At 46.8% G+C, this 27,498-nt stretch overlaps 3 protein-coding genes across 5 annotated transcripts in view; 2 read left to right on the top strand and 1 right to left on the bottom strand.

Annotated features, from left to right (window-relative positions):
- The window catches only part of LOC142585253 (putative phosphorylase b kinase regulatory subunit alpha), a 17,922-nt gene extending 423 nt beyond the window's left edge, over window positions 1-17,499 (top strand). Inside the window, exons 2-6 of one of the 3 annotated variants that reach the window (XM_075695866.1) lie at window positions 3,075-4,396; window positions 5,597-6,970; window positions 11,074-11,325; window positions 14,894-15,100; window positions 16,098-17,499. In XM_075695866.1, the coding sequence (XP_075551981.1) occupies window positions 3,080-4,396; window positions 5,597-6,970; window positions 11,074-11,325; window positions 14,894-15,100; window positions 16,098-16,454 (3,507 nt within the window). In that variant the 5' untranslated portion in view covers window positions 3,075-3,079 and the 3' untranslated portion in view covers window positions 16,455-17,499. Of the gene's footprint in view, window positions 1-419; window positions 4,397-5,596; window positions 6,971-11,073; window positions 11,326-14,893; window positions 15,101-16,097 lie in introns of those variants that run through there. The other 2 variants (XM_075695865.1, XM_075695867.1) reach the window with 2 other exon arrangements.
- A 3,983-nt stretch (window positions 17,500-21,482) lies between these two features.
- On the bottom strand, window positions 21,483-25,110 carry CHMP2B (Charged multivesicular body protein 2b). Its single transcript, XM_075695869.1, has 8 exons — window positions 24,952-25,110; window positions 24,729-24,820; window positions 24,629-24,670; window positions 24,386-24,487; window positions 23,931-23,981; window positions 23,747-23,849; window positions 23,233-23,339; window positions 21,483-21,990 (listed from the first exon to the last, which is right to left on the bottom strand). Exons 1-8 carry the CDS (start codon window positions 24,983-24,985, stop codon window positions 21,883-21,885), a joined length of 639 nt encoding a protein of 212 aa, XP_075551984.1. The 5' UTR covers window positions 24,986-25,110; the 3' UTR covers window positions 21,483-21,882.
- A 141-nt stretch (window positions 25,111-25,251) lies between these two features.
- The window catches only part of LOC142585254 (U3 small nucleolar RNA-associated protein 14 homolog A), a 36,687-nt gene continuing 34,440 nt past the window's right edge, over window positions 25,252-27,498 (top strand). Inside the window, exons 1-3 of the mRNA XM_075695868.1 lie at window positions 25,252-25,344; window positions 25,426-25,480; window positions 26,495-26,571. Coding sequence (XP_075551983.1) covers window positions 25,304-25,344; window positions 25,426-25,480; window positions 26,495-26,571 — 173 coding nt within the window. The 5' untranslated portion in view covers window positions 25,252-25,303. The remainder of the gene's footprint in view (window positions 25,345-25,425; window positions 25,481-26,494; window positions 26,572-27,498) is intronic.

Genomic DNA, 27,498 nt, shown 5'->3' with positions numbered 1-27,498 from the left:
CATCATAAACGAATCTTTATTCTATGGATTGCCAGCACTGGCAGTGTGAGGTTTGGCGTATGTGAAATACGTTTCGGCGAACGACCAACGTACGCACTTTGGTCAGCTGTAATCACGCGCACATCTCGCGTGCAGCGTCTCGACAGCTTCGACGTTTCGCTGCCAAGCACCACATTTGCGAGTTCGATTTTCGATCTTGTCAAATGAATTTGATGGGTACGAGATCATTAACGTTTATGCGCAGATTACGGTGGGCATCGTAGTCCAGGTATTGCTTTGAGTCTCAGACCAGCCAAGCAACGAATAACATCCTATAACTGTCTCGCCACTTCTGCGCACCACGTTTTACAGTTATCGTTAGGGAACTTCTTTCTTTTGGTTCCAGAAGATTTTTATATATACTCTAACAGACAGCGTTTTCCCGCCTTTCCGGCCTTTTCTAAGTTGATTGCAGGACAAAGCCTAATTTGCAGGCAGCTAATTAAATACATTCGCTGATTAGCTTCCTAATCACTTACTTAGAGCGCATGTTCTGAATCTGAAATTGAGGACAGTTGTGAAGTCATGTTCGTTGAGCACAAATCGTGAATCTGGCTTCACTTTTGATATATCCTGCCTAGAGTGTGCAAAAAAAAAAGAAAACGAATGCATGTTGCAGCTAAGTTTCCCGAAAGGTTGCCGCACCAGCGGTGAAATGGTAGAGTGCCCACCTCGTACGCCAGGGAGGTCCCGCGGGTTTGAATATCGGTGCTGCCGGAAAACAACCGGTTTTTCTAATGGGTAGAGATCTACCACGACCCTGTGCTCGGTCGTTCACATGGCTTCGCATCTCGCAAGGGGGCCTCATAGAGAGAGAGAGAGAGAGAGTAAAACATCTTTATTAATAATATTTGAATGGTGAGAGCAGTGTGGGAGGACCCCTCAGTCCAGGGACCCTAAGATGATTCCGGCGATGTTTCGAGCCCGTTGTATCACAGCTCGGAGGACCTCGGGAGGTCCGTCGCTGAGGGCATCGTCCCACAGCTCTTTGTTGCGTAGGGGGTAAAGGAGAGTTGAGATTTGTGAAGGTCTCTGGGCGCCCCTTGTCCCACCGCAGCTTCGGTGAAATAGTCGAGCACCCGCCACTGCCGTGGGAGGCAGACGAGTGCTGACTCCGAATACATAGCGGTAAAATATGTACAAGTGCGCTCCCGGCCAACACCACCTAGATAGCACAAGGCCTTTTTACTCCGGTCCATGACGTCATGTTACCTGGGCCGACTGATATAGAATCTAATCGGAATGTTCACGAGTAGGCAACAGTGATTTTGACGTCACCGCTTTCATCACTCAAGCCTTGTTAATGGAAATTTCGGGCCAGGTATGGTGACGTCATGGATAAGAGTATACAGGCCTTGTGCTATCTAGGTGGTGTTGTCCCGGCCCGGTGCTTGGCAACTACGGGAGTTCCAAACCCTCGGAAGGACACCCACCTAGTCGGAAATCGGTGGCCTGAGATCTCCAGACTCTTCAAGCACTTCGGGATGCTGTTAACTGTAGCGCGAATGCATCTTCTCGTAAATTTCGGAGGCGGATATCTAAAGTAAATATAAAGCGACCCTTATGATTTCTGCTAAGCAGGCACGAACTCACTACTGCTTGACTTCAATTTCACTCTTGGAACGTGCGTCCAGAAGTGAATGATTGAAAACAATAATTAGTAATGCTTTATGAATGAATCAATCTGGATATTGCGTTACGATTTCTTGTGCAAGTAACGCACGCCCGCCTATTCAGGTGATTCAACTGCACATTCCGAATTGCGGTATATATTTCATGCGATTTATTGAAAAAAAAACTTATGAATAACACGGTATATAATGTCTTGACATTTAAAACACTATAGTGATCATGAGCCTAATGTTCCTCAGAAATAGAGTGGCGTCAGCTTTGTTCGCGAGGGCAGTAAGCCGAGCTACCCTGACTTTTTCTATGTGAGCAGGAGCGGCAGGAGCGCATTTAAAGGGAGGACGATTAAAAGGACAGGGGATTGGACGCTACTCTCTCCTTCCCTTCAAGTAGCAACATGGTGTGCGACGAATAACAGCATTTTTCTGTCAACTATGTGTGGTGCTTGTTGATGCATTAACCGTTATCTTCGAGAACGCGGACGTCGTAGACCTGTGCTAAAAGCAAACGTTTTCTGTTACCATAATCGAGAGTAGTATAGAATACAAATACTTTGATGCATACTATCGCTCCAGGTAAAGCTGTTATAGTGAACGCGCGGTGAGGCAAATAATAATGAAAAGAAAAGCTAGAATTTATTAGGAGGTATCCTTGACTACAAAAATGTTGTCTGTCGTCGGTTTGTCACCACGTGGTGTATTTAAATATTCAGAAGGATGATCTCAATATGCATAAGAACGTATTCAGCGCTTAATATGATACCTAAATTAAATACCTCATTAAATTCCAGGAGTGGTCTGCAGTCGGTTTTTCTCCACGCGTCATAATTACATATTCAAAGAGATGTTCTCGATATACGTAAGAATGTATTCAGCGCTTAATGTCATACCTAAATTTAAACGTATATATTGTATTAAAACACGCTTATTAAATAAATTCCGGTGTTAGGAACTCCCACTGCTAGTAGGGTGATGATACATTACTTTCTCTTTCTGTCGCCTCCTCTCAGCCTGAACCAAGAGAGTGCACCCCTCATCCCGTCCACCCTTGTGCCTGAGAGACACTTTCATGCTGGTGTAAACTCGCATACGTCTAGCATGGGATTCGTTATTTAAACGGAAAAGACGAAAGCTCGAAATACAAAAGCTCGTTACTGGTCCGCTTATGATTTCAAGCGGTGCAGCCTAACTTGAGCATGGTTGCTCGCGTTTATTTCTTCGATGCAGACTGTGCTCTGTTCTTACGCTTAACTGATCTAATCAAGGTACCTTTTATCGAAAGCATGATGTTACCCTATCTGTCAAGTAGCGCACGCAGAATTAGGCGGCCGCAGTGATGTTGAACTTTGCCGGGCTGCCTTCACTGATACCCACGGCGAAATGTAAGCGGGGTTTCGCTTTGTTCAGCTGCCATGGCAACGCGGAGTAGTCCTCGGCTGAGCTACTACTACCGGCTGCTCAACCGCACGGTGCTGGTCTTCCAAGACCCCGCGACTGGCCTGATACCGTCGCAGAAGTACGAGCACCACGCCTGGGTGCGTGACAACGTGTACGCTGTTCTCTCAATCTGGGCTCTCTCACTCGCCTACCGCAAGAACACCGAACTCGACGAGGACCGGGCGCGTACCTACGAACTGGAACAGTGCTGCGTCAAGCTGATGCGAAGTCTGCTCTCGGCCATGATGGAGCAGAAAGAGAAACTCGAACGGTTCAAGGAGACGCACAGCCCCACCGACTGTCTGCACGCGAAGTACAACTCAACCAGCAGGGAAACGTGCGCGGGCGACGAGGAGTGGGGCCATCTGCAGCTGGACGCGACGTCCCTCTATCTCCTCACCCTGGCACAGATGACCGCCGCCGGCTTGCAGATCGTGTTCAGCCTCGACGAAGTCGCCTTCGTGCAGAACCTCGTGTTTTACCTCGAGGGCGCCTACTGCATACCCGACTATGGAATGTGGGAGCGCGGCGACAAGACCAACCGCGGCATACGCGAGCTCAACTCGAGTTCCGTCGGCATCGCTAAGGCCGCCCTGGAGGCCATGAGCGAGCTCAACTTGTTCGGGAGCTATGGCGGCCCGTCGTCCGTGATCCACGTCCTCTCGGACGAGGCCCAAGAGTGCGACGCCGTGCTGACCTCCATGCTTCCGCGAGAGTCCAGCTCTAAGGAAGTGGACGCAGCCCTCGTCACGGTCATCGGTTTCCCTGCTTTCGCCGTGACCAACCAGGAACTGATCGATCTCACCCGTCGCACTATCGTCGACAAGCTGCAAGGCCAGTACGGCTGCAAACGGTTTTTGCGCGACGGTTACAAGACCGCCCGGGAAGACAAAGGCAGGCTATACTACGAGGGCTGGGAACTGCAGGGATTCGAGAACATAGAGTGCGAGTGGCCGCTGTTTTTCTGCTACTTGGTCATTGACGCCTGCTTCCGCGGAGACCGCATTACCATGGACGAGTACTCTGACATGTTGGAGAGAGTGACCATAAAGACCGAGGACGGGACACGGCTCGTGCCAGAGATGTACGCCGTGCAAGCCGACAAGGTCAACAAGGAGTGCGAGATGCCGCACACCCAGCCACGCATGCCCATCGGCCAAATTCCGTTCGTGTGGGCGCAGTCATTGTACATAGTGGGTCGCCTCATGTACGACGAACTTATCACGCCAGGAGAGATGGATCCGCTGAACCGCCGGCTATGCATGCTCAGGCGGCCAGACGTGGTTGTGCAGGTGCGTAAAACTAGAGTGCGACCCATTTTGTGTGCTTTTTCTTCCGCTTGTATATGAACGAAAAAGCAATCCTTTTTCACCTCCACCCCCCTTTCTTTAAAGAACCACTCGTTGTCATTGACGAAAGTGGCAGGAATGTACACCGGAAACAGTTACGGACGAAGGCCACGTTGTCTACTTTTTTGCAATGTCGAGTTTCTCGTGGCAACTGTTTGCTCGTTTTGTTCGTTGCAATTTCTAGGAGAGGTTCATTGGCACTGCTTTTCATACAACATAAACACTCAGACTAAATAATTCAGCAGACACCCTCTGTTTCGACAATGAGTTCGCGCTTTGCGGTAGACGCCTGTCGCCCTACGTCACACTCTCCAAGGCCCTCGTAATAGCTACCCGCGGAATCCGTCGCGCCACGTAAAGGGCGGCGTCGTACTATTCATTTCCTGTTACATGGCTTCCAACTACGCGCTTCGCGGTAGACGCCTGTCACCCTACGTCACTCTCTCCAAGGCCCTCGTAATAGCTACCCGCGGAATCCGTGGCGCCACGTGGAGGGCGGCGTCGTACTATTCATTTCCTGTTACATGGCTCCCAACTACGCCGTCAATGTCGCCGGCGTAGTACAATAGCAAAAATGGTCCATTGGCCTAGTTGGTTCATTTGCACCCTTGAAAACTTCTTAAGCACTGTACACAATAGACAGTACACGATATAAACAGGAGGACAAGGCCCTTACTCACAATTGAAATATTTGTTAAATTGCGCACAAATATATGAGCACAAACAAAAAAGCGAGAGTAGGAGGGGGACAGGGTGCTACGCGCATACGCAGCAAGAACAGAGGGGACAAAAAATACTGAAAACACGTGTGGGCTATCAAGAAAGACAAATTATTTTCGTGGAGCATGGCAGGAGGGTGGCTGACGCAGGCATCTCCTTTTTTTCTGATGTGGTATAGGCTTTTGCTATTTATCGAGTTAGCTGATTGTTGCTGCTGACGACAAGCTCCGTTTCATTTAACACGGAATAGCATCCGCATTCTCTACAGTGAGCGGTAAAATGCAACGTCCCGATCATTTGATTGACGTCTGGTGCTCTGTCGAACGGTAACGACATAGTACCATAGACGCAGACGTAGTATAATAACTTCGTTGTAGCATGTATAGCCAGTAAAAAAAAATGAAACTTGTTTTACATCCACAGGTGGTTCTGCTGGCCGAAAACTCAACTCTGCGCGATACGTTTGCCGAGTTATGCCCCAGCATACAAAAATTGAGTGAAGTGCAACCAATCGAAGTACAACCAGGGGGGGTGCTAGGTCAGCTGTATTCTCATCTCGGCCAAAACCGAAAAATGGGTCTCTCTGGCCGCAGCGGCACGGACGTTGGCCTTCTAGCCACCAGCAAGATCTACAGCCTCCAGGACCACCTGTTTGTCTTCACGCCGCAGAACCTGGACAGTGAGGTGTTCCACCTCGTCAACGATGTTGACCTGTTCGTCAGCACACTGCGCTCGGACCTAGCTGTGCTACGTTCCCAGTGGCACATCCTGGGGCGGCCCACCATGGTTGTCATACTGAGACAGCGACACTTGGTGCACAACAAGCCACCGCCCTCGCTGCGTCAGACGATCAAGAAACTGGCGTCCGGCTACATCAACGGGACGCGCGTTTGCCTGGGCAGCCTGGCCGACTTCATGAGCACCTCGTGCTTCGCCAGCCTGGATTTTCTCTGCAACTACGAAGACGGCGATGCCGAAAACTTGCCCGTCTCCGTCCAGGATTACCTGGACAAGACGATCAGCAACGCCGACCTTCTCCGCAAGGGGGCAGTGCGGAGCCTTGTTCTCTCGGGAGCGTCGAGCGTCGGGGCGCGCCGGAAGCTCGCTGTTGCCGGCATTATCAAGCGCAGTCGTACCATAACGGTTCACGACAACGTGATAGGCGGCAGCATGAGTCCGACCGGACTATTCTCGCCGAACCAAGGATCGATGATGCCTTCGCCCGCCATGTCCCGCCGCGTCTCTCTCGAAGGAGAGCCGGTGCCGTTTGTCGACGCCACTACCGAACTCGAGCTGGACAAGGTGACTGCGGAGGAGCTGGTGAACACGCTGCGCGATAGCGAATCTCTTGAAGAACAGGGGGACATCCTCCACTACCTGGCCATGCGTAAGGGCCTCGCCTGGGACACCGGCCTCGGCAAGCCGCACTCGGTGATCACTGTGCGGGACCTGTTCCAGGAGATTTACGAGCGCGCCTGCGAGGAACACCAGTGGGGTCTCGTGCGACACTTCGCCAGTTATCTCGGCAAGCGCGTCGAGGACCTGGCGAAGACCGTCACGGACCTGCTGGTGCGTCAGAAGCAGGTGACCGTGGGTATGCCGCCCAACAACGAAGAGGTGATCACTCGGCCCCTGTCCACCAACGAACTGCGGACAATCATCATGCGGGTCCACAAGGGCGACCAGAGCACGGCCATGCTGGCCCAGGAGATTCTCGCGTACCTGGCCCTGTTCATACGCAGCAACCCGGCCCTATTCCGCGAGATGCAAAGCCTCCGCGTAGGACTCATCATCCAGGTTAGTGGTGTCGTGCGACCTCACGGCTAGAAACCGATCCAGTAAGCCTGCTACATTCGGAGTTCGCAGCAAGCGATGTGTATAGCAAGTGAAATCAGTGAGGCGCTGCGCATTATATAGAGGGCCTATTCTAATTCCCTGGAATAATAGTTTTAGAATAGGGGCCTCAAACGTTTTGGGGCCCCAAAGAAGTAGCGTCGAAGCCACTGCGCACGCGCGAGACGCAAACTGCGTTTGGGTTTTGCGTTGGGAACGCTATTTCACCGATTTAGCGGGAGCCCAAATAGCGGCCCCAAAAGCTTTGCGTCAGCAAACATGGCGGCACCCATCGAAGCGACGGCTCTAACCTAGCACCAAACTGGGTTCGATTCGCGGTAACGCGTGAAGTTCGCAAGCTAGGAGAAGTGACTGCGGTTATCGCTTTCTCTCAACTAGCGTGTGTTATGAAGATTGATTATTTAGACGCCGCTGCTTCCGCATTCGATTGTGGATTTTATGGCTCGTAGGCCTAACACGGCTAAGCTTGGCTGGTAAATGCACGTAAAGTTGGTTTGCTCAAAACTAAGCGCAACTAATTGTTTGCTGCTTACAGAATAACCTCTAAATTGTAATTCAACGTGAATACATGGAAGTCAAAATTACTATTCCTATCTTAAAATGGTATAGTTGATTTAATTATTTGTAATAGCTTTTCTTTGACGCCGTAGTGGCGCTGTCAGCGCAAGACGCTATCCGCAAACGCAAAACCCTATTCTAAAACTCTTCACTCCTGCGTGCCCCAACGATAACACTCGCAAAGCTCTTTGGGGCCCCAAACTATTGGGGCCCCTATTCTAAAACTCTCTAATGTCTCTGATGAACCGCCGCGGTGGCTTAGCGGCTACGGTGTTGCGCTGCCAGCACGAGGTCGCGGCAGCGTATCTTGCCCGCGTCGGCCGCATTTCGATGGGGGCGAAAAGCAAAAAAAAAAAAAAAAGTACCGCCAATTCTACGAAGTCAAAGCTGTCAAAACCGCAAACCTGGTGGTCGTTTTCTCAAGTTTGAACTCGTGCTTAGCGCGATTTTCATGAAAGTATTTTGTCTCGTCGTCGTTTTGCTAGATTCCAGCTTCGGTTCCGGATTGCGCGCGCTCTTCAGTAGCGTGAGGCTGTGATCAAACCACAGTCTCTTACACACCTTGCAGCTGTGGCCGCACTCACGGTCAAGGACTTATCTCATGGCCCGTGCATCGGCAGCCTCCGTGGGAGGAATCTGTCTGCGTCGACGTCTTTGCTCAGCCTCCTACTCTCGAAGATGGGGGATAGCTTGCCTCTGCTCGCGCTTGGCTTGGGTTGCCTTCTCTTGAAATTGGGGGTTGGCTTGCGCTTCCCGTTCTCGATCCTCAGCGGTAGCGCCTTCTTGCCGCTGGCGCTTTGTTTGCGCTTCTCGCTCTCAAAGCTTGGGATTTGAGCGACGTCGGCGCTGCCGCTCTCGTGTGAGCTCCCGACGCCGCTCGCGCCGAGCGGAATCCATGGGGCGAAAGGCCGTGCGCCGGCGAAACACCTGCTCCTATGAAAGCCCCTTAAACTTCGTAAAGTGGCGACACGCTTTGAAGAGTGCCGCCTCCTCCTCGCGCGCTCTGGCAGAGGGCGACGCCGCGTCGCTATTGGCCTAGCGTCACGTAGGCCCTCGCGTCATGCATCAGCACCACTTTTGCTCGAGAAGCGTCTACTGAGTGGCGAGGAGGGAATGTTCGCGCCCTTGCTACCCTCGAGCAGTGTAGGCGGCGCCACGGTCGAGGAGGGAGCCGTGAAAGAGAGGAGAAACGAGGAGTGAAGGCGGAGGAGGAGAGTGTCGCTACTTTACAAAGTTTAAGGGGCTTTAGCCCCTATACCTCTTCCTCTCCTTCCCGGCGCGCCTTCTGATTGGTCCGCTCCCACCCCGGCGGGGCCCCGCGTTCCTTTTTTAGTGTTCCTATCTTCGGCGCGCCCTCCGGCGGTGAGTTCCCCCTGCGTGACACCGGACGCCGGACGGCGAAGGCTCGACTTGGAACAGCTCTGCAGTTAAAATGGCCGTGTACCGTGCATTGAGGGCACGTTAAAGAGCCACAGGCCTCATAAACTGATGGTGGTTTTGGTCCGTAAATTCCCAGAATAAATTAATGCCTCCGATATATTCTATCTTGGCCCTAGTTGAGGCCGTGTGAAAACGTTTAAAGACGCTCTGCTTTCCTTGTCGCGAGCAAGCTTTTGATATTCATAAGCTGTGAACTAGAAAATCTGTGGTTATCTATACATAGTAGTGCAAAACCGTCACGAGCTCATTGGCTGCATTTAATGTCCGCGGCGAGGCTACCACGGCGGATTTTCTGTTTTTTTACGAATTCACATTGTACATAATGTACTTAAATGCCAGAAGTAAAAATATATACATGCGTCCGGGTACGATGCACGTTGAAATAACTCCTTCATTCGCGTACGGTGTACATACGTGACCTGTTTAAGCCAGTTATGGCCAGTGGTGGCAAGGGAACATCTCCGACACTACGCTGCTGGTATCCATACTCAGTAGGATAGATTTAGGTTAGCGGGCGAGCAACTAAACGTATTTATTTCTTTCCATCATCTTTTTCAATGCAGTCGTTTGAACTTAAGCATGCCAAAACATTTAATGACGCTAAACACGATTGTTTAATGACGATTGTTTAATGACGCTAAACACGATTTAGCGACGATGTAAACATAGTCGCTAAAACACGATTGTGGTGGCTGATATTTGCTTCATAATTTCCGTAATAAAGCAACAGATTGTTTTCTTATTCCCGAAGTTCTCGCCCATTTCTAAATATCAGTGTACGTAACTGCACTCTGTACTCATCAACGTAACTTTCCGATGCCGCGTGACGACGCTATGCAGGCCGCCGGTGAACGGCGACCTGCATGTTTTTTATTGTCTAGGCTAATAATTTCTAATAAAGCGCTCAAGTAAAAATTTGAGGAGCTGATTATCTTGTCTAGATGTTCCTCCATCGGCTCAGGAAATTTTGCGAACGCGCAAGTTCTACTTACCGCTAGGACACTTTCCTACGAAGGAGAAACACGTGCAAGCACACAGACCGGTATAATACAAATTCAAAGATGTTTTCTTGCTTAAAACAAAGTAAATTGATAAAACTTTCTTAGTTTGTAGACAATGAATGTTTCTAAGAAATACACTATTTAGCATATTTTTACCCCGACCACCTGAATGCTAAATTTACGACTAAACTAGGCTAGGCTAAAACATAGGCTAAAACTAACTTTTTTGTAACTTTGTCGTCAGCTGTATACAGGTCATTTCACGTTATATGCGGCGCAAATTATTTTTCACTTACAGTGCAACTTGCTGGCAATTAATACTAAGAAATATAACATTTCGGTAAAAGTTACCTTTCTGCAAAACAATTCCCAATAAGCACCAAATTTCGCCTATTTAGTGCCGTATAAAAACTCACCGAAACGTAAAGATCGATAACACCTTTTTTTTAAGTGAAAAGCCTATCTTACTTCTCAAGGAAAAATTGTGTGCTCGCCTAATTTAAGAAGAGAAAATTTTTTGACAATGCGTTCTACGACTCATACTTTCGAGCTTTCTAAAATACTGCACATGTTCCTGGGAATTTTTTTTTCGCAAAAATGTTTTACAGAAATACTTCCTGCTTTGAATAGATAGTCCTCAATTTCTTTCAAAGAAATAGCTGATGGTCAAGCGCCAAGGTTGGGACAGTTGGCGTGGAATGACTCATATATATATATATATATATATATATATATATATATATATATATATATATATATATATATATATATATATATATATATATATATAGCGACATTAATGATTGCACACGAAATCGATGTCAAATGTGCAAGGCCTTAATTTTACTTCAGTGCAGCGTGCAGCGCCATGGCCATGTCCGTAGCTGTTGTGTGCCCCAAAATTGTGTGTAACTTTGAGGCACACGAAATCGGCACTTCACCGTAATTCGCGACTGAAGGGTTTCAAGCCTGGGCGCGACAATCGACATGTCGCGGCGGGGCTTCCCGCATCAAAGCCGTCCACTCTGTCCGCCGCAACGTGCGCAGGTGATGGCGTGGGAGATGGCTCGCACTTCCCAGCGGAAAGCTACGGACGCGGCCGACGCGCTGCTGAACCTGAGCCCGTTCAGCATGCAGTCGCTGCTGTTGAACATCATCAGCGGCACGGAGCCAGACAACGCGTCTCGGGTACTTTCGACGGTCCCCGGCTCCACCCCTGGCGGTTTCGCCGCCAAGCGCAGCGAGGCCGAGGCCTTCCTGCACTTGGACGTCGAAGAGGCGTCGTCTGTCGGGGAGCAGGTATACAGCGAAGCACTTAACTGCCTACCCACATGAACGCCGTAAATGCAAAAAAAAAAAAGAAAAAAAAAAGCGTCTCTCTCTCTGGCCGCAGCGGCCCCTATGTTGGCCTTCTAGCCGCCGTCAAGCTCTACAGCTTCCAGAACCACCTATTTGTTTACACGCCGCTGTAGTATGCTGTAATTAGACAGCGTATTGCCAGTAATCGGCGAGAAAAAACAAACTGAAGCACGGTTCTCAACTCAGCAACTTTGCACTGAAAACACCGCAGTTTTCTTAAATCGCGTCTGTTAGAGCGTCTGAAGCGGACAAATATTACTTTTCAGCTTTCATGAGATCGCTACAACTGTCCACAGCGTTTGCAAATGTTCTCTTCACAAATTACCAATATTCGTCACAGCAATATATAATGTTTATTTCGTATGCTTTAGGGGGTTTAAATGTATGCAGTTTGCATAACTGTTGTATGTTATAGCCGAGCTTTAGACTTGTACATTTGTCGCTTCACTTTTCCTCCTCCCCCCCCCCCCATTCTCCCGATATTTACCAACTTTTGTGAAAGAAAAAAAAGATTGCCTTAATGAAAAAGGTGCTGCCTGTAATACGCAGATTGGAGCATTTTGTGTTAAATCAGACATGTGTCTTCAAAAATTAGTGCCTTGCATGCCAAGCAAAACAATTTCCGCATTGCCAATGTATTTAAATGACACTTGTACGCGTTACAGAAAAAAAAGGTAACCGATTACAATTACAGATACTTTATTAAAAAGTGTATTTGATTACAGTGACCAATTACTGTCATACGAATGCAACTGAGCAATTACCGAAAAGCAATCTACGTTACTTTCCTTTCAACATTTATTGCACATTGCGCAAATACAGTAAAAAAAAAAAAAAAAAACTTCAGGTGTCCTCTGCCCCCTTCACACGTTTATCATCTTCTCTAAAAATAGATTCTCATTTTTTTTTTCGTCGTTCGCATTTCCTCGGTTTTGATGTGAAGACACCACAAGCGACACGAATGATTCGCTTGAGGCGAAGGAAAGGGCGGTGTTGTATGTAACGTACGAAAACCGGACGTGAGAAGTAGGCAAGCTCATATCATTAACTGTCCAATGACAATAAAAAAAAAAACGACTAAACTCGCTGATCATAACCATTCTGACGCGGCGGCAGTCATACCGCATCGAAACACGAAACCATAGCGAGATTCAAAATGCAGGGACAACAGTATATACAGACCTTAGAAGGAAACATACCGAGCGCGCCGGGTATGTGCGCCTCTCTGAACACATGCATCCGCGAAGCTGTTGCGTAGCAGGACAGCGGGGCCTTCTACTGCAGAGTTCCCAACCCAGTTCAAGTGTTCAAAGCTGCGTCGCCTGTTACAGCTTGTCCCGTCTATAAGGTAACTGGTTGGACGTAATTGGTTACCGAAAAAAAAATCTAGCCGAATACAGCGAGCGTTACCGAGTAAACAAATTAATCGATAATTTACAAAAACTACCGAGTAGTGTAACTGATACAAGTAATTACGTGTAATTAGTTACATATAAGTCTGACTCTAGATGAGAGCACCCCAGGTTAAGTAGGCTTCCTCTCAGAGAGAATAAAGTTTTATTTTCGAACGATTAGACATTTCTTTCTAGATGAATGGGGTTCTCTGCCCAATCCACTACCGCAAATACCGGAATTTCGGTCAACCCTTTAAACTTTAATTCTAAAAATATGAGAGACTATCCGGTATTAACAGGTAAAAAAAAAAACGGCCGGTACGTGTATAAGACATGGGGTCGAGTTTCTGCCGCGGTTCTTCGAAAAAAAAGTTCGACCTATATTCCTGTCTTTACGGTAATTTGCACGATGCCGCGAGCACGCCGGGCCAGCCGTTGCTGTTCCTCCAGTTTTGAGCAGACTCCAAAGGGGTAGGAGTGGCCTGGGGCATTCCCACGTATAGCGGTTTATGTATTTACTTATTTATTTATTTATTTATTTATTTTACCCTCAGGGTACATTACAGAGAGGGGCAATCGTACATGAATATATGTCTTATTATAGGCAAGGAATAATCGAGAAAATAACGTGGAATAAACAATGCAGCAGCAATACGTAAGCACATAAGCACCAGAATTACAATACATACAATAAATATTTAATACAACGCGGAGAAATACAATAAGGAGAATACAGTTACAAAATGGTTATAGACCGGCTAATCAACTGCTAAGGCGTTCTTAAAACGTATGGGGTCGCGGATGCTTGTTATAGACCCAGGGAGCTGGTTCCAGCCTCTTGCAGTCTTAGCCAAAAAGTACAATGAATGGGTAACTGTGCTACTTTTGGGAACGTGAACCTTCTGACGGTGGTCTAGGCGCGCTGATATGAAAGGTGCGGCATGTATCAACAATGAAAACAGATATGGGTTATGATAGTAAATCTTATGAAAAAGACATAGGCGAGAATATTTCCTGCGAGCGGCAAGTGAAGGAAGTTGTAATGATGCTTTCATGGAGGTTACACTGGATGTGCTGTGGTAATTCGATAAGATAAAACGGGCGGCGCCGTTTTGTATTGCCTCGTTGCTTTGAGTTAATGTAACATGGTGGGGGTCCCACAGCGCCGACGCTGAAGCTGTGGCCGAACGTATGTAGTGTATAAAAGTAGTTCAGCAGTAGATGGTAGTGTAAGGAAGTTTCTACGGAGTTAACCTAGAGCTCGGTTGGCTTTAGATTTGACATGTTCAGTGTGTTTATCCCAAGATAAGTTGTTGCTTATATGGACACTTAGGTACTTGTATGATGATACTGATTCTAATTGTTGGTTATTTATGAGATAGGCAGGATGCGCCATGTTAGTACGAGAAATTCGCATGGCCTTGCATTTACTGATATTTAATTCCATGTCCCAGATACGGCACCACTCGTTCACACTGTTTAGATCTCTTTGAAGAAGAGTGGAGTCAGTAGTACTGATTATATTACGATAGATATCACTGTGGGTTCGGCCCCATACATCAAGGACAGTAGGAAGGGTGTGGGACCTAAAGGAAGGAGGAGGGGGGGTGGAGGGGGTTAAGTGCGGCGGCCCTGGCAACCACAAGGAACACATATGTCGCATTTTCGGTCAGCTTGGGTCACCTGGCACGGTGTATTAATCTCATAACTATGATGATTGCAATTGCTCCAGTAGTCGCGTTTACGTGAACACGGTAGAATCGTATCGCATGTACTCATACATTCGCTTTAATTAGCCACAATCTGAAACATTGCGACTGAAAAAAGAAAGAAACGGCACCGTCATCGTGTAGCGCGAAATATATAAAATATATATATATATATATGTGCAGGAACCGTCGAACAATTATTGCCAATGTAAGAGAATCGTCCGAACGGAAGGACGTTTTTCCTTGCCGAATCCGACCAACCACGAAAGCCTGGCGAAAGAGGCAAATAAAGCTATTCGATTTAAATGTACACGCCGAAGATACATCGTAAAATCATTCTTTGCGATTGCTGCTCGTGACCCTTGGAGCACGCATGCCATTTCAAGATGGCGGTCCACCGTTTAGGTGACACAGGGCCTGTGGATGCGTCGCCGTCGGCTGGACGGCACGCTGAACCGAGTACCTGTGGGCTTCTACGCGCGCGTCTGGGGTATCCTGGAGCGCTGCCCAGGTGTGTGGGTGCGCGGGTACTGCCTGCACGTGAACCTCACAAAGGAGATGACGGCGGGCGAGATCAAGTTCGCGTTACGTGTCGAAGAGATGCTGAACAAGGTGAGCCTCAGTTTACAGAGGGCGCTGCGATATGTCGTAGCACAGAAGCCATAGGGGGCATACATTAGATGGTTCTAAAGCTCTGTATTGTTAGCGTGTCGCGATATCCATTCGAAGGTCAATAAGGACGTAGTAACCCTGCCCGTGGCCTTGGGGCTTTAGGGGCAATAAAGGAAAGGTTAACGAACCTAGCTATCGGTAGAGTATTGGCCGCGAGATCGAGCGGAGAGGGGCCCGTGACGCACGCGTCACGCAATCCTCGTGGAATTTAACTTTAGGGAGGCTAAACGGGCCAAGTAGAGAGCGCGTATGTGTTTGCGGTGAAGCTCCCCTCCTTAAATCATGGCCATTAATGAGCCGATTTGAAACATTTTGGCGGCAGATCGCTCCCTAGAAGCCACGTAACAACTTCAGCGTGTAACCAAAGTTTGCTATGGGGCCTGATTAGGGTCCCTTTAAATGGCGAATGAGCGGCTACTTTTGTATGAGAAGTTGTGCCAGCACCTCGTTTTTTTTTTCGTTTGCACTTCGACGGCAAGTTTTGGCGCTTTGGAGCAAGAAGAAAATTCCACTTGGCAAACGAACCACTAAAAGCGAGCACAACGCACAAAAAGGGAGGGGGCAACCAGTGGCTCTTCGTATTAACTCATCAAAAATACTAAGTGCCCTTCCACTCTGTGAAGGATGGCCGGCGAAGCTGTGTATGTGCATGGGCCCCTTAATGGCGAAATGCACCTCCACCGGGGGTCGGCTCGGCATTGCACCATCTTTGGGAACGGCCCACGTACAGGGAGTGCTTAACGCCTGCTTCACCTCCGACGCGGGAAGGCCCGGCATTTCACTATCTTCGGGATCGACCCACGTATGGAGAGTTTTTTGCTTACCACGCCAACGACGACAGGAAAATTTCCTTGGACGGTAGAGGTACACAGCTCCACTGTAAAACAAAACTAAATAGAAAGAAGCCAGCCACTGTGACATATGTATACGCGCGCAGGTTCCGGAACCCGAGTACCGGCAGCTGCTGGTCGAGGCGCTAATGGTGATCAGCCTGGCCGTGGAGAACGACGTGGTGAGCGAATTCCAGGCGCCCATCGACGTCGAGTCCGTGGTTCAGCGCGCCCACGGCTTCTTCCTCGAGGACCAACTCTCCTGCAAGGGCGACGCGACGCTCTGCTGCGCAACCGACGCCAACCGTACCATCGCGCCTTGCCAGCAGGCCGTTGGCATCTGCCAGCACTTCTACGACTCGGCGCCCAGTGGGTGCTACGGCACCATGACCTACCTGCTTCGAGCCGCCGCCTGCTCGGTGCCAGACCTCAGTGTCTCCATGCTCGACTGCATGCCCTCGTGACTCGATTGCGGGCTTCTTACGATCGTCGTCGTCGTCTTTTTTTTTTTTTTTTCTAGCAGCCTCACATTTGGCGTGATTCGGTAAATTACACGCGCGGCGTTCTATCGTTGGTTTACCAGCCAGCGTCCGTTATTGGTTACAAATTTTACTTATCACGGTGTCCAGCTGCATTACGGGCAGTTGCTGTAGACGTGCTTTGACAAGGTCAAGCACAGCAGGTTTACGTGCTTCAACCAAGGCTTAGCTGCCTCAGCTCTGGCTTGATTCAATAAAATAAGCAAGCCACTCTCAGGCAATACTTGCACGAATATCACCCAGCATCTGTTAGTTACCAGTTTTGTTTTTCGTTCACATCACTGTATTGCCAGCTGCATTAAGGGCAGATGCTGAAGATGTGCTCCGACAAGCTCAAGCACCACAGATTTTGTTAGCCACCTGGGAAACTAATTTTAGCGTAGTGCGCGCCGACGGACTCACCACTGGTGGCGGCCTTGCTAAGTGTATTCTAGAGTTACTGTATATGCTACCACAGCTACCTGTGGTAGCATATACAGTAACTCTAGTGTATTCGGGAAAGGAGGCAACCGTCTACCATAGTTTCCCGCATCGTTGCGCATGCTTCCCTGTTTGATTCACGTAGGAGAATATCCGAAGAATAGTATCACGGAATACCTGCAAGAACTGCGACACAGTTTTAATAATTCCCCGCAAGGACGCATGAAATTTCTTGACCTGATGCTTTCTTTCTCATCTATGTTTCTTTTCTTTATTATATTTTTTGCACTCGATCATGTTTGCACGGGTAAGTGACGAAGTTAATCATGGCATGTTTAATTTGTTCGGTTTGTATGCAGTGCAGCATGCAGGTTAAAGGCATTTCACTGACGTTCTGAATACAGCTTGCTGCTTCTTTACCGTGTTGCTCTAGCTAGGGTGCCCGACTGCACGAGTGCATCGTGTTGTATGATAAAGCTGCTGAGGCCTTCAAGGCCGGATTTTGTTGGTTTTATGCAGCCTATTAAATCGTCGCACCAGCTTTCACGCAGTTCATGTCTTCGGATCTATTTCGTGCGTGGCTTCACGCATGCTGAACTAAGTAGTAGTTTCAGGCACAATGGCTTTTAAATACGAGGTTTTCGCCTTGTGGGGATGCGCGACTCTCGCGCGTCCCCTGATATGTTTTTCCCGCATGGCGCGTCTCCTGTAATCCGGCTTCGCCGCGTGGCCTGCGTGATGCCCGCGGCGGTCGATGTGGTTGGGGCGCAGTGCGAGAGATGGCGCGAGTGTTGCGTTGCTAACGCCACCTCACGGCAGGGTTACTTGGGGGCGCACGGGAGAACGGGCTGGCCTCTTCCCCGGCGGGTCGGCGAACGGCGTGGACATCCCGCGCGCCGCCGACCCATGCTTCTGCGAGACCGCCTCGCGTGGCCGCCTTGGAATGCGCCACCATTCGCGTGACAGTACGCGCGAACGACCAGGCGTTGGGATCCAGCATGGGGCGAACATATTCGCTTGTTTTCCGGTCGCGGTGAGTCGGACTTCTAGATTTGTTGCGCGCCCATCGGCATGTTTTGTGGATAGCAACTCGGCTAGCAGGCATTGATCTATGAAAGGTGCAATAAATGCCCTTGCGATTGTTTGCACTACTGTGTACTGTCGTTCCTTTGTCCCAAGAGCACGGGTGAGAGACCCCACAGCCTAACCTTGTTTGTAAGGGGCTTAAAGCATGCTGTTTTATCGGAATGATTATAGGCAAGTGCTCCTTTAAGAGCTGTATTCATTTCACAGAGGACATCGATATTATGGCTGCTTGAGAAATGTTAGAAAAGACGTAGCTCATGGCGAGGATCGCTCTTAGCTGCTGCATATGGTACTACTATTCTTAAATCAAACAGAATTTTGTTCTCTGTTGAATTATTTCTTGTTAGGTTTTGCGGCGTAGGAGTCCAGTGCCTGCTCTGTAAAGGACTAAACCCAACCAAGTGTTGCCAGCACCCACCTACCTTGACCGGCGCTGCTTCGGCTTTCAATACATCAGGTGGCTTCTTTTGTAACAATAGAAAAATATACTCAAAAGTTTTGATTTCAGATTGTGAAAACTGCAGTGGGAAAGGCAGTTTGTCAACGTACGCAGTAGAAATGAATCGGTAGTGTAGCTCTAACTCGGAGTTTTGTTCGCCTGTGTGTTTGGTAGCAAGATAACTACAATGTGCACTGGCATCGCGCCATGCGGAGCTGTTTGAGATGCAAGTGTGCCTATTTAAAGCTCAACTTTGTATAACGGGGCATTGTATAACTGGTTTGTTTCAAGCTCCAGTAACATAGTGTATGTACATGTCCACTCTCGTAAAGGCATGCTGCTTTCCTCCAGCTGTCACCGCTGAAGTAGCAGTCTGGCACCCAAAGAAAGAGAAAATTCAGCCATCCTTGCTGCAAAGTTTTGTCTGCTACTACATCCCGAGTGCACTTTCGAAAGCACCTGCTAAGTGGCTATCAGTGACGCATCTACAGCCAGTGCACTACACGTATAGTCTTTAAAGGGACACTAAAGTGAAAAATGATTTCTTCCGCATCAGTAAATTACAACACCAAAAACACCACTCTTGCAACAATAAGACGTTTGGTAAGCCAGAAAAAGCGCAAGAAAGAAATACGGGTGGCGACGCCTACTTAAGTTCCCGCACCTGGGGGCTGTGACATCTTGGATTTTGATGGCATCTTGTAGGGCCTACTAAATATATATAGCGGTACAGATTGACTACATTGTGTTCTAAAGGAACCAAATATGAAACATGGCAAGTTTCGGGAACCTTTATTCAGCCAACGCGGCCCGAATCCGAAAACATATTTTGAATCCCTGACGTCACGCTGATGTACCGGCGCTTGGGTTTCAGCGCGAAATTCAAATACTGATACTTGGACCTTCATTTTCTCATCTAATAAACTATTTTTTTTAGATGACTGCCTGCAGGGTTCTCAAACAATGCTTCATTAGTCTAAACTGATTTATTGTTTTGCTTTAGTGTCCCTTTAAGGACTAACTTTAATGGAATTTCACCTCAGCTAAATGAATTATAAATGAGCAGTGTATACAGCTGAAATAATGGACAAAGCCACAGGGGTGGTAATTACATAATTTTCTTATTAGAAGCCTCTAATCAGAAAATGTGTGCTTGTAGTGATTCACGGCTATAAGTCCCAGCACCTACAGCTTCCGAGATTTTTCAGCGCATCACGGGCAGGCCCGGGTGCCACAAAATCTTGGAGGTCATGTCATGGAGCCGCACGGTGATGGCGCCGTTTTTCTTTTTTTCTTCGGTATTAGTAACAGAAATGGCTACTCTCGCTAGCTTTGCGTGATGCTTCCACGCGTATGCGAAACGTAAAATATTGCACGGTGGTTCCTCTGCATCGACACTCTTTCTTAAACTTGGCATTTTACGCGGTCCAAAATTTCATAGCAGTCGGCCTTTAGGCAAAGCCTAGAGCTATGTGGAATCGCAGCACCTTCATACCCACTTCCTTCATCTTCGAAGTTGCCAGAGCTTCTCGTCCTTATGCACTTCGAATTGTGTTTTTACAAATGCCTCAGATGTAGCGTTCCTGTCTTTTTTTTCTGTTTTTACCACCTGTCTCTGTCGTTTTACCAGGTCACAGTGAAAAATGAACTAGCTTTCTGCATGCTTACATAAGCTATATGATCACCTTGAACAAATGACTAACATACAGAAAACTGGTGAATACCCCAATTCATGTACTGTACCACATGTACACATACTGAGCCAAATAGACACTTGAAAACCTTTGGGTTGGGTTTCCAGAAACATGTGCTGCCACTTGTATATCAATTTGTTGTGTTGCTGTTTTCATTAATGGGCTAATTGTGCTGGTTTACATTGCATAAAGCCTGTTGACATTTTCCTTACAGTGAACAGTGTTTGAGGTACAAAGACGAGTACAAAGGTTTGAGGTACAAAGACTAAACTTTTTGTAAAGGAGGGGGCTGCAGATAGGGTGCTCAAAGAATCTAACAGGGTGGTCAAAATTTGCTGCAAAAGTTTCCAAGAATCCACCACATCCACTTTAGTACTATCTGGTTAGATCCTGCTGTGACAATGTTTAGAGCAAAAATAAAATCTAAAGCTGCTTAGGCATTAGGCTGCCTTGGTCACATGTGCGGAGCATACCAAGCCAATAAAAAAAAACTAAAATCTTCCATGTGCAGCAGTGTTGCTCAATGTGCACTTTTGGTGTAAATTAACCCCTGTGTGTACACTACCCGCTTCTTCAAGAGGATACACATTTTTGAGGCGGTAGAAACTGTATCGCATGTAGAATAGGCACTGATGTATGTCTCAAATTGCTGGACCTGGCGTCACTGATAGTGTGATATAGTGTGACAAGGCAACTTTAATATGTTTACTGATATTGGTATTACAATTATATGCTTATAACAAATATGAGATATAATTAATGTGATTTAGTGTAGAATGTGACCTCACTATAACAATGTTCTACTGTCCTCCCTTCTATTTAAACCCATGCTGCAAAAATATAATTACGTGCATTCAGAAAAGCACTAGGATATGGGTGGTAGCTGATGCCACCAATATGTGCCAATGTAGCAGGTTCTCTCTAACATTGTTTTTTCCTGGCAAGGCATTCTGACAGGCTGTTCTCTGAAATGAAATTATGTAAACAAATACAGCACTTGAAGTGGTTGATTTGATCCCATACCTCAAATTGTATTTAGAATGAGGCGTGGAGTTTACAATTGCAAACACAACAAATTTAACTAAAAGCATGTTCATATTAATGCTCAAGGTGCAAGAAATGTTCTAAATAAATGCAACTACAATGGACAGTTGGAACCTTGAGGGAGATGTAAGCACTTCATGCGTTTTATTTGGTGGTACAGATTCCTTCTATTGACAAGTATTCATGCTTGTAGCAAAGTGTTGAAGGAGTGCCTTCAGGGGTAAAGGTTTATGTCAGAGGCACGATACTGCAAGACTGACTACCAAGTGCTGCTGTTCACTCATTTATTTTGTCTGATTTTGTTGCACAATGGATTCAACACCACAAATCATAACAAGACTACTTCGTGACTCAGTGTGAAGAGCTGAGCTTTCCAAACAAGCACGAGTTTAAAAACTTATTCGAAATTTCAAAAAATGCAAATGTCAAAAGCAGGCAGTTGGTAAAACAAGGACGAAATGTTCTTTGGCGCCACATGTGTATTGTGCATGGAAGAGTGGTTTATGCAAAATTTGCACATGGTTTCAAAAATACAAAAGTTAAACAGGCTCCAAGTGAGTAACAGTTCTTGCCATGCAACTTAATGGCAATATCACAACCAGTTGCACTGTATAGTAATACAGAAGCTTCTTTACACACGGCTTAGCAGGAAAGCAGAAACTAGTGCTGTTCATGTCTTTAACTTGGCAAGTTGGCGTTCTATTTCATCATCAGTTGGCAGGCGTGCCTTTGAACTCTCACCAAGAGGGTCAGACCTTGCAGATGGAGCAGTAGCAAGCTGCAGAAACGGAACAGGGAGGAAAAGTGATAATGTGCACAGCACTATAAACACAATGAGGCTACTAAATTTTGAATGACCTCTGATTATGTTACAATAATGGCCACCTGCATGTAGCCAATTCCACCTGAAGCATAAGTGGAATTATGGACACTTGCTCTATGCAAAAAACTTGCATTATGATGTGATTTCTCCCTGCATGTAGAGTACGACAAACAAGTTTCAGCTTTTGGAAGGCTGTTTACCAAGAAAACCACGAAATTAGGACAAAGAAGGAAGAGATCTTGACATGGGGAGCTGGAGTTCACTCCCAACTATGATCAAGGATTCCGTCCCAATGCACCCCTCCCAATTGCATGCTTCAAGATGCAATGAGATCAGCCATCAAGCTACAAAGCTTTGCGGGAAAGCGAATATTTCAGTGGCAAGAGGCAAGTCAGCAATTCCAACTTTAGCAGTTTTTCCACTGTGGTGAAGCAGTTCTCTATACCACAGCAGGAAGAATGGGGCAAAGGGATCTAGAAACAGAAAGCATATCCAAGGGGTCTAATGGCATGGTCAAGCACAGCAATATGCACTGGCATGGCCTCGGTCTACAAATTCAGCTGTGCCAGAGCCACGTATTGTATTGTGCTCGTCTTGTAACATTTTAGCACAGCACAATCTAACAGCAGTGGGCATGCATGCATACACAGGCAGTCCTACGTAAATGCCAATTGTGGCAATATATATCGCATTGATATCCCAATGTTGGAATTATAATTTTTTTTTTCAAGTCATCAAAACTTTGCAGCCATCAGGCTTTAGTGAACCTTAGTAAAGGAACCTAACCACACAAAAATTCCTAGAAAACTAATGCTTGTAATTAAAAAAAAAGTAACTTTTGTTTTATTATTGAGATCGAATTTTGTTGTGGGGGCAAATTAGCCAAATCATTAATATGGGTGTATACAGATGAGTCGTAAAAAATTTGTCATTTATATAGCAAATAACATTTGCTCGTGCATTTTATAAGCATGGCAGAATCAGTAAGTTTTAAGTGCTTTGAAATAATGATGCAGGGTTCATACAAGACAAACACTGTAATCTAATTAAAAGCAGCATCTACAATAAAGTATGTGTGTGCAGATCTGTACTAAATGGGGAAGCAAAATGTGTGCTTCTGTAGCATGAATTTGTGGACTGTGATCTAGTAGGGCATAAGGTACTGAAGCAGTGTTCAAACTTTTGGAACAAGCTCACCTTGCCAGACATCTCGATGCCAATTTCATCAAGAACTTTGTTAACAATGGCGTCCTGCTCTTCCTCGTCACCGGATTCATCCAGGATAGAATTGAGAGTGTCTTCAACTGCGCGCAGAAAAAGAAAGCAGGTGTAAGTTACCAGAAGCTGACAAGTGCATACAACTTACTGGCAGCAGCTCACATTCAAAATTTCACTGCAAAAGAACAGACTTTTAACTTTCTGTTAAAAGGATATGAAGGGGCAACACTAAATCAGTTTGGGGTGGTAAACTGTTCTTTCATAAACTCTCATTTTCATTCATTTGGCAAAACAAGGCTGACTACTAATGATGAAAATTAAAACTAGACTTCATCTCTTTTCTTTTATTTCATGCCAGATCCTCAGCTCCAATACGTCAGTGTGATGTCACAGAGTTAAAAAGAATGTTTTCTGGATACACAAATGGTAACACACAAAAGGGAGCACAATATTTTTTGCAGCGCATGGCATGATAGGGAATTACAGCACTTGCCTAGTTCCTCGGTCATTCCCATTTTTGTACTCTCCTTCTCAAAGTCCTGCATTGTCTTGGCAATGTCCTGAGGCTTGATCTGCTTGTTCACTTCACCCATGGTCTGAGGAAGAAGTTTGTGGCAAATATAAAAATACATCAGTGGCAGAACTAACAGTGTAAAATGTGGGGAAAGCTCCCTTACCTTCGCAGTGGTGGCCATTGCATTCGCAAGTTTCACGTTCGCATTCATCAGCTGAAAAATTAAGTCGCTACAGTAAGGTACCGAAAAACAAAAGTGTGAAGTACCATTGCATACTGTCCATGTAAATGAAATCAAAACACTAAGTACACTCTGTAAAATTTTTTAAATACCGAAGCATGTTGCTCTACGCAATGGGGATGCCTACATTTTTCCAAAAATGTTTTCCGTTCAAATGTCCCATTTCTTCACATGTACACATCACACAAAAACGGCTTAGAGTAAGGACTTGATATTTGACATCAGGATAGAGAAACCGAGAGACTCGATTTGTGGTAACATGAGGTGCAAGTCAGTCTGTACATGGTCTACCCTGCTTCGTACCCTTGTCCTGGTTACGCTTCATGGAAAGTATGAGAACAACGTTCGTTATGGCATGCGTCAACAATAGTGCCCACCTTAGACTGTGAGCCGATGGCTTGGACTTTGGACGACGCAGCGTATGTCCTTGCCTTCTGTTTTCGCAATTGCACAAGCTGCTTCGCTAAAACCGTGCATACCTGTGGGAGGACGGCAAGCATGAACGTTATAGTGGGAAGCAAGTTCAATGACAGGCGCCGAACATTATCCTCAAAGCGAAGTATTCGGGAGAAAAACATGAATGCAAAACGACCGCAGGTAAGAATATTTGTATCACGTACCTGCTTATTTCCTTGACTAGCAGCCTTCTTAATTTCGAGTTCCTGAAAGACAGAGTAGTGTTTCAGTGCGTACGGTGTAGCGAAGGCTCGCGTTTCTCACCAGCTGCTTCTCCTGCCTCTCCAGCTGGCGCCTGTCCCTCTCGATGTCTCTCTCCGTCTTTCGAAGCTCCCTATTTTGCTGCCGCATTTGCTCTGAACAGAAAAAGGGAGCGAAACATTTGGCGCTTTACATTTCTATGACCGAGGGAACCCAGCTGACGTGCTGCAGTTTCAAATATCCAGTGAACAGATCGATGACAGTGCAGCGATCCCTACCAGCTCACCTGCAGGCGACAACTTTTTCCCGAAAAAACTCATTTTTTCTATGTTTCCGTCAGTTCACCATGCGAACAGGGCATAACAACTGACAGCGATTTCACAAACTTGCTTCACTCTCCCGGCGGTCTTCACACCTCCATTGAGTCATCGCACAGCTGTTGCGGCAAACCGCAGCGCCGTAGTTGGTACTACTTTTGCTAGCATTAATAATAATTTAGTAAAGTCATTGTAGTATTGTATAATAACTGCAATACTAACAGTAAATGTACTGTCTTAGTTTTAGATGTTTATTTAACAAAGCAAATTACCAACTAGCCTCCTAGCGACTAACTGGCGAAGTTTGACGCCAGTCGAAACATGGCGGCCTCCACAAATTCCACGTTGTTGGACGATCTATGGTATGTACGTAACAACTGTTTCACGTCGTTCTTACGAGCCGTTGGTGACAGTGCACATTTCAAAGAAAATTAACATTTCAGCAAGAAGCCTGATGTGCTGCAAGAAGAGTTTGGCAGCGGTGGGGAAGGCCGCCAGGTCTGTCATATTGCAATTTCCGAAACGTTTTTCTCGATCTGTGTTTCTTTCGCTGTGTTCGCGAATCTGAATTCAGCAGTTGTGACGGCCTTGTAGGCATCTTGTAGGCATCTTGTATCAAGCCGCATTTACATATTTTTGTCCGACAAGTATTTGAAAATTTGGTGTTGCTCTAGTTTCGCGTAATACTAGTACCGGCATCACAGGTGCACCTTTCAGTGGTAATCGGAAGCTGTCACCGCGTTGACAATCACCGTTCACTTTACCAAGCTCTGTAGTGAAGGTAAACAAGCCACAAGTGCCAAAAACAGAGCGACTTATTTGGCTGAAGAGCAGCTCAGTTACAATGAATATTTCGACGCGGCTCCAACGACGCGTACAAACCTCGGCAAACACAACGATGACACGTCATTGGTACCTTGCACTTCACCAGGTTGCTTAACTGTTAAACAGGATTAAGCGCCCTCATCGACTGCTTTTGCGTCAAGTGTGCGTGCGCAAAAGAGATTACAAAAAAAAAAAAAGGGAGCGGGGGTGGAGAATGAGTGGAGACCATGCAGCATTTACGTATATCTATTCCTAGTGCCTTTTTGTGAACCACTTACTATGAATTACTATGATCGCACTTCCATAACCACTGTCGCGACTTGCACGAGTCTCGTCGCAGCCCTGGACACAGCCACAAGCGCCATATGGTGCCATGCAGGATTGCTACTGTTATAATCGTTTATCTCAGCTATTGTGGCATGCTTTCGGAAAAACTTATTTACGCGCACAGCGCTGTTGTAATAATACAACTGGCAGAACAACACATACATGCTGTCACATTGGTTACTGCAGGTTGCACTGCATTAGGTGGTCTCCTCAAGTGACCAGCTCTTCACCATTAGAAGCGCACTAGTGCCCCAGTGCCGAGTTAGAATTTCAGAGTGCCTGTTGAGGTTGCATGTGGTACAAGCGTATTTGTGTGACCGGTCTGTCTTTCCTCCTGACCATTTTGTGTGGCTGGTCCAGTTACGCCGCAAGGGTCACGTCGACTCATTTCGTCACAAGAAGTTGCTGGATGCCATCGGTTCCTTGGGCGGCAAAAAGTAAGTTAGCTCTGACTTCTCTATAAAACGTGCTTTATCAGTTGCTTTATCAGCTCATTGCAAGGCACTTTCCCTGCATGGTGAAAATTTATTCTGTAGCAGCTGTGGTGAAGTAGTTGAGATTAAAATTTAGTACAGAACTGGCTGGCTTCAAGTATAAGGCAAATGTGTGCACAATCCCTTCGCGTCACCAACAGGCCTTCCTGCATAGTCTGGTAGGGCTGAAGGCGAAGGCTTGTTAGTGAGCAGCACCATGTGCCGCTTTTCAGCGGTCAGCGACAGCCTATGTGTCATCCATCTAAACAGAGCTTGCCACTCAACTGAATCTCAATCCTTTCAGAGGCATGGATTATCTCATTCAGTGGGCGAATTTCATGCGCACTCGGTAAAACTTGTTTTTATAGTGTGCTGTTCCCTGTAACCATTCGGCAAGTAAATGCAAGCTGTAACGGCAGTGTTTGTTGTTTTGGTTCTTACTGTGTGTATTCACCGCAGTAGCTCAGTGGCTGTGGCATTTTGCTGCGGAGCACAAGGTTGCAGGTTTGGTTTCCGGCTCTGGCAGAGCATTATGATGGGGATGGAACTCAAAAACGCTTGTGTGCTTCGATTTAAGTGCACGTTAACGAACCCTCTGGTAGTTGAAATTCCTGTGAAAACCCCACTAAGGCATCTCTCACGGCCTGGTGCTTTGCTTTGGGGCATTAAACCAAACCTTTGATATGATTTTGATTTACTATGTGTTCTTTCTGTGTTGCCCTCATAACTGTCTCACAGTTCCTTCACCATAGTTGAGATTTAGGCTTGTTAGTGCACAATTTTCATATTTAGTAGCACAGGGCGAGCAACAATATAAGAAGGACAAATGTCAACACAAGGTGCTTTTGGTGCCTTATTTCATTGTTTGTCAGTCTTGTGTTGTTCATCCTG

Source organism: Dermacentor variabilis, chromosome 6, assembly GCF_050947875.1.
Source record: "Dermacentor variabilis isolate Ectoservices chromosome 6, ASM5094787v1, whole genome shotgun sequence".
Lineage (NCBI taxonomy): Eukaryota > Metazoa > Arthropoda > Arachnida > Ixodida > Ixodidae > Dermacentor > Dermacentor variabilis.
This window is presented reverse-complemented; position numbering and strand designations above follow the sequence as displayed.

Bases quoted from the DNA above. Each gene is read 5' to 3' on its own strand.
- CHMP2B (XM_075695869.1), bottom strand. From the start codon at position 24,985: ATGAGTTTTTTCGGGAAAAAGTTGTCGCCTGCAG. The intron at 24,488-24,628 runs GTACGTGATACA...GTCCTCCCACAG, and splicing joins CTAGTCAAGGAAATAAGCAG to GTATGCACGGTTTTAGCGAA. The intron at 23,982-24,385 runs GTGGGCACTATT...TTAATTTTTCAG, and splicing joins CCATCGGCTCACAGTCTAAG to CTGATGAATGCGAACGTGAA.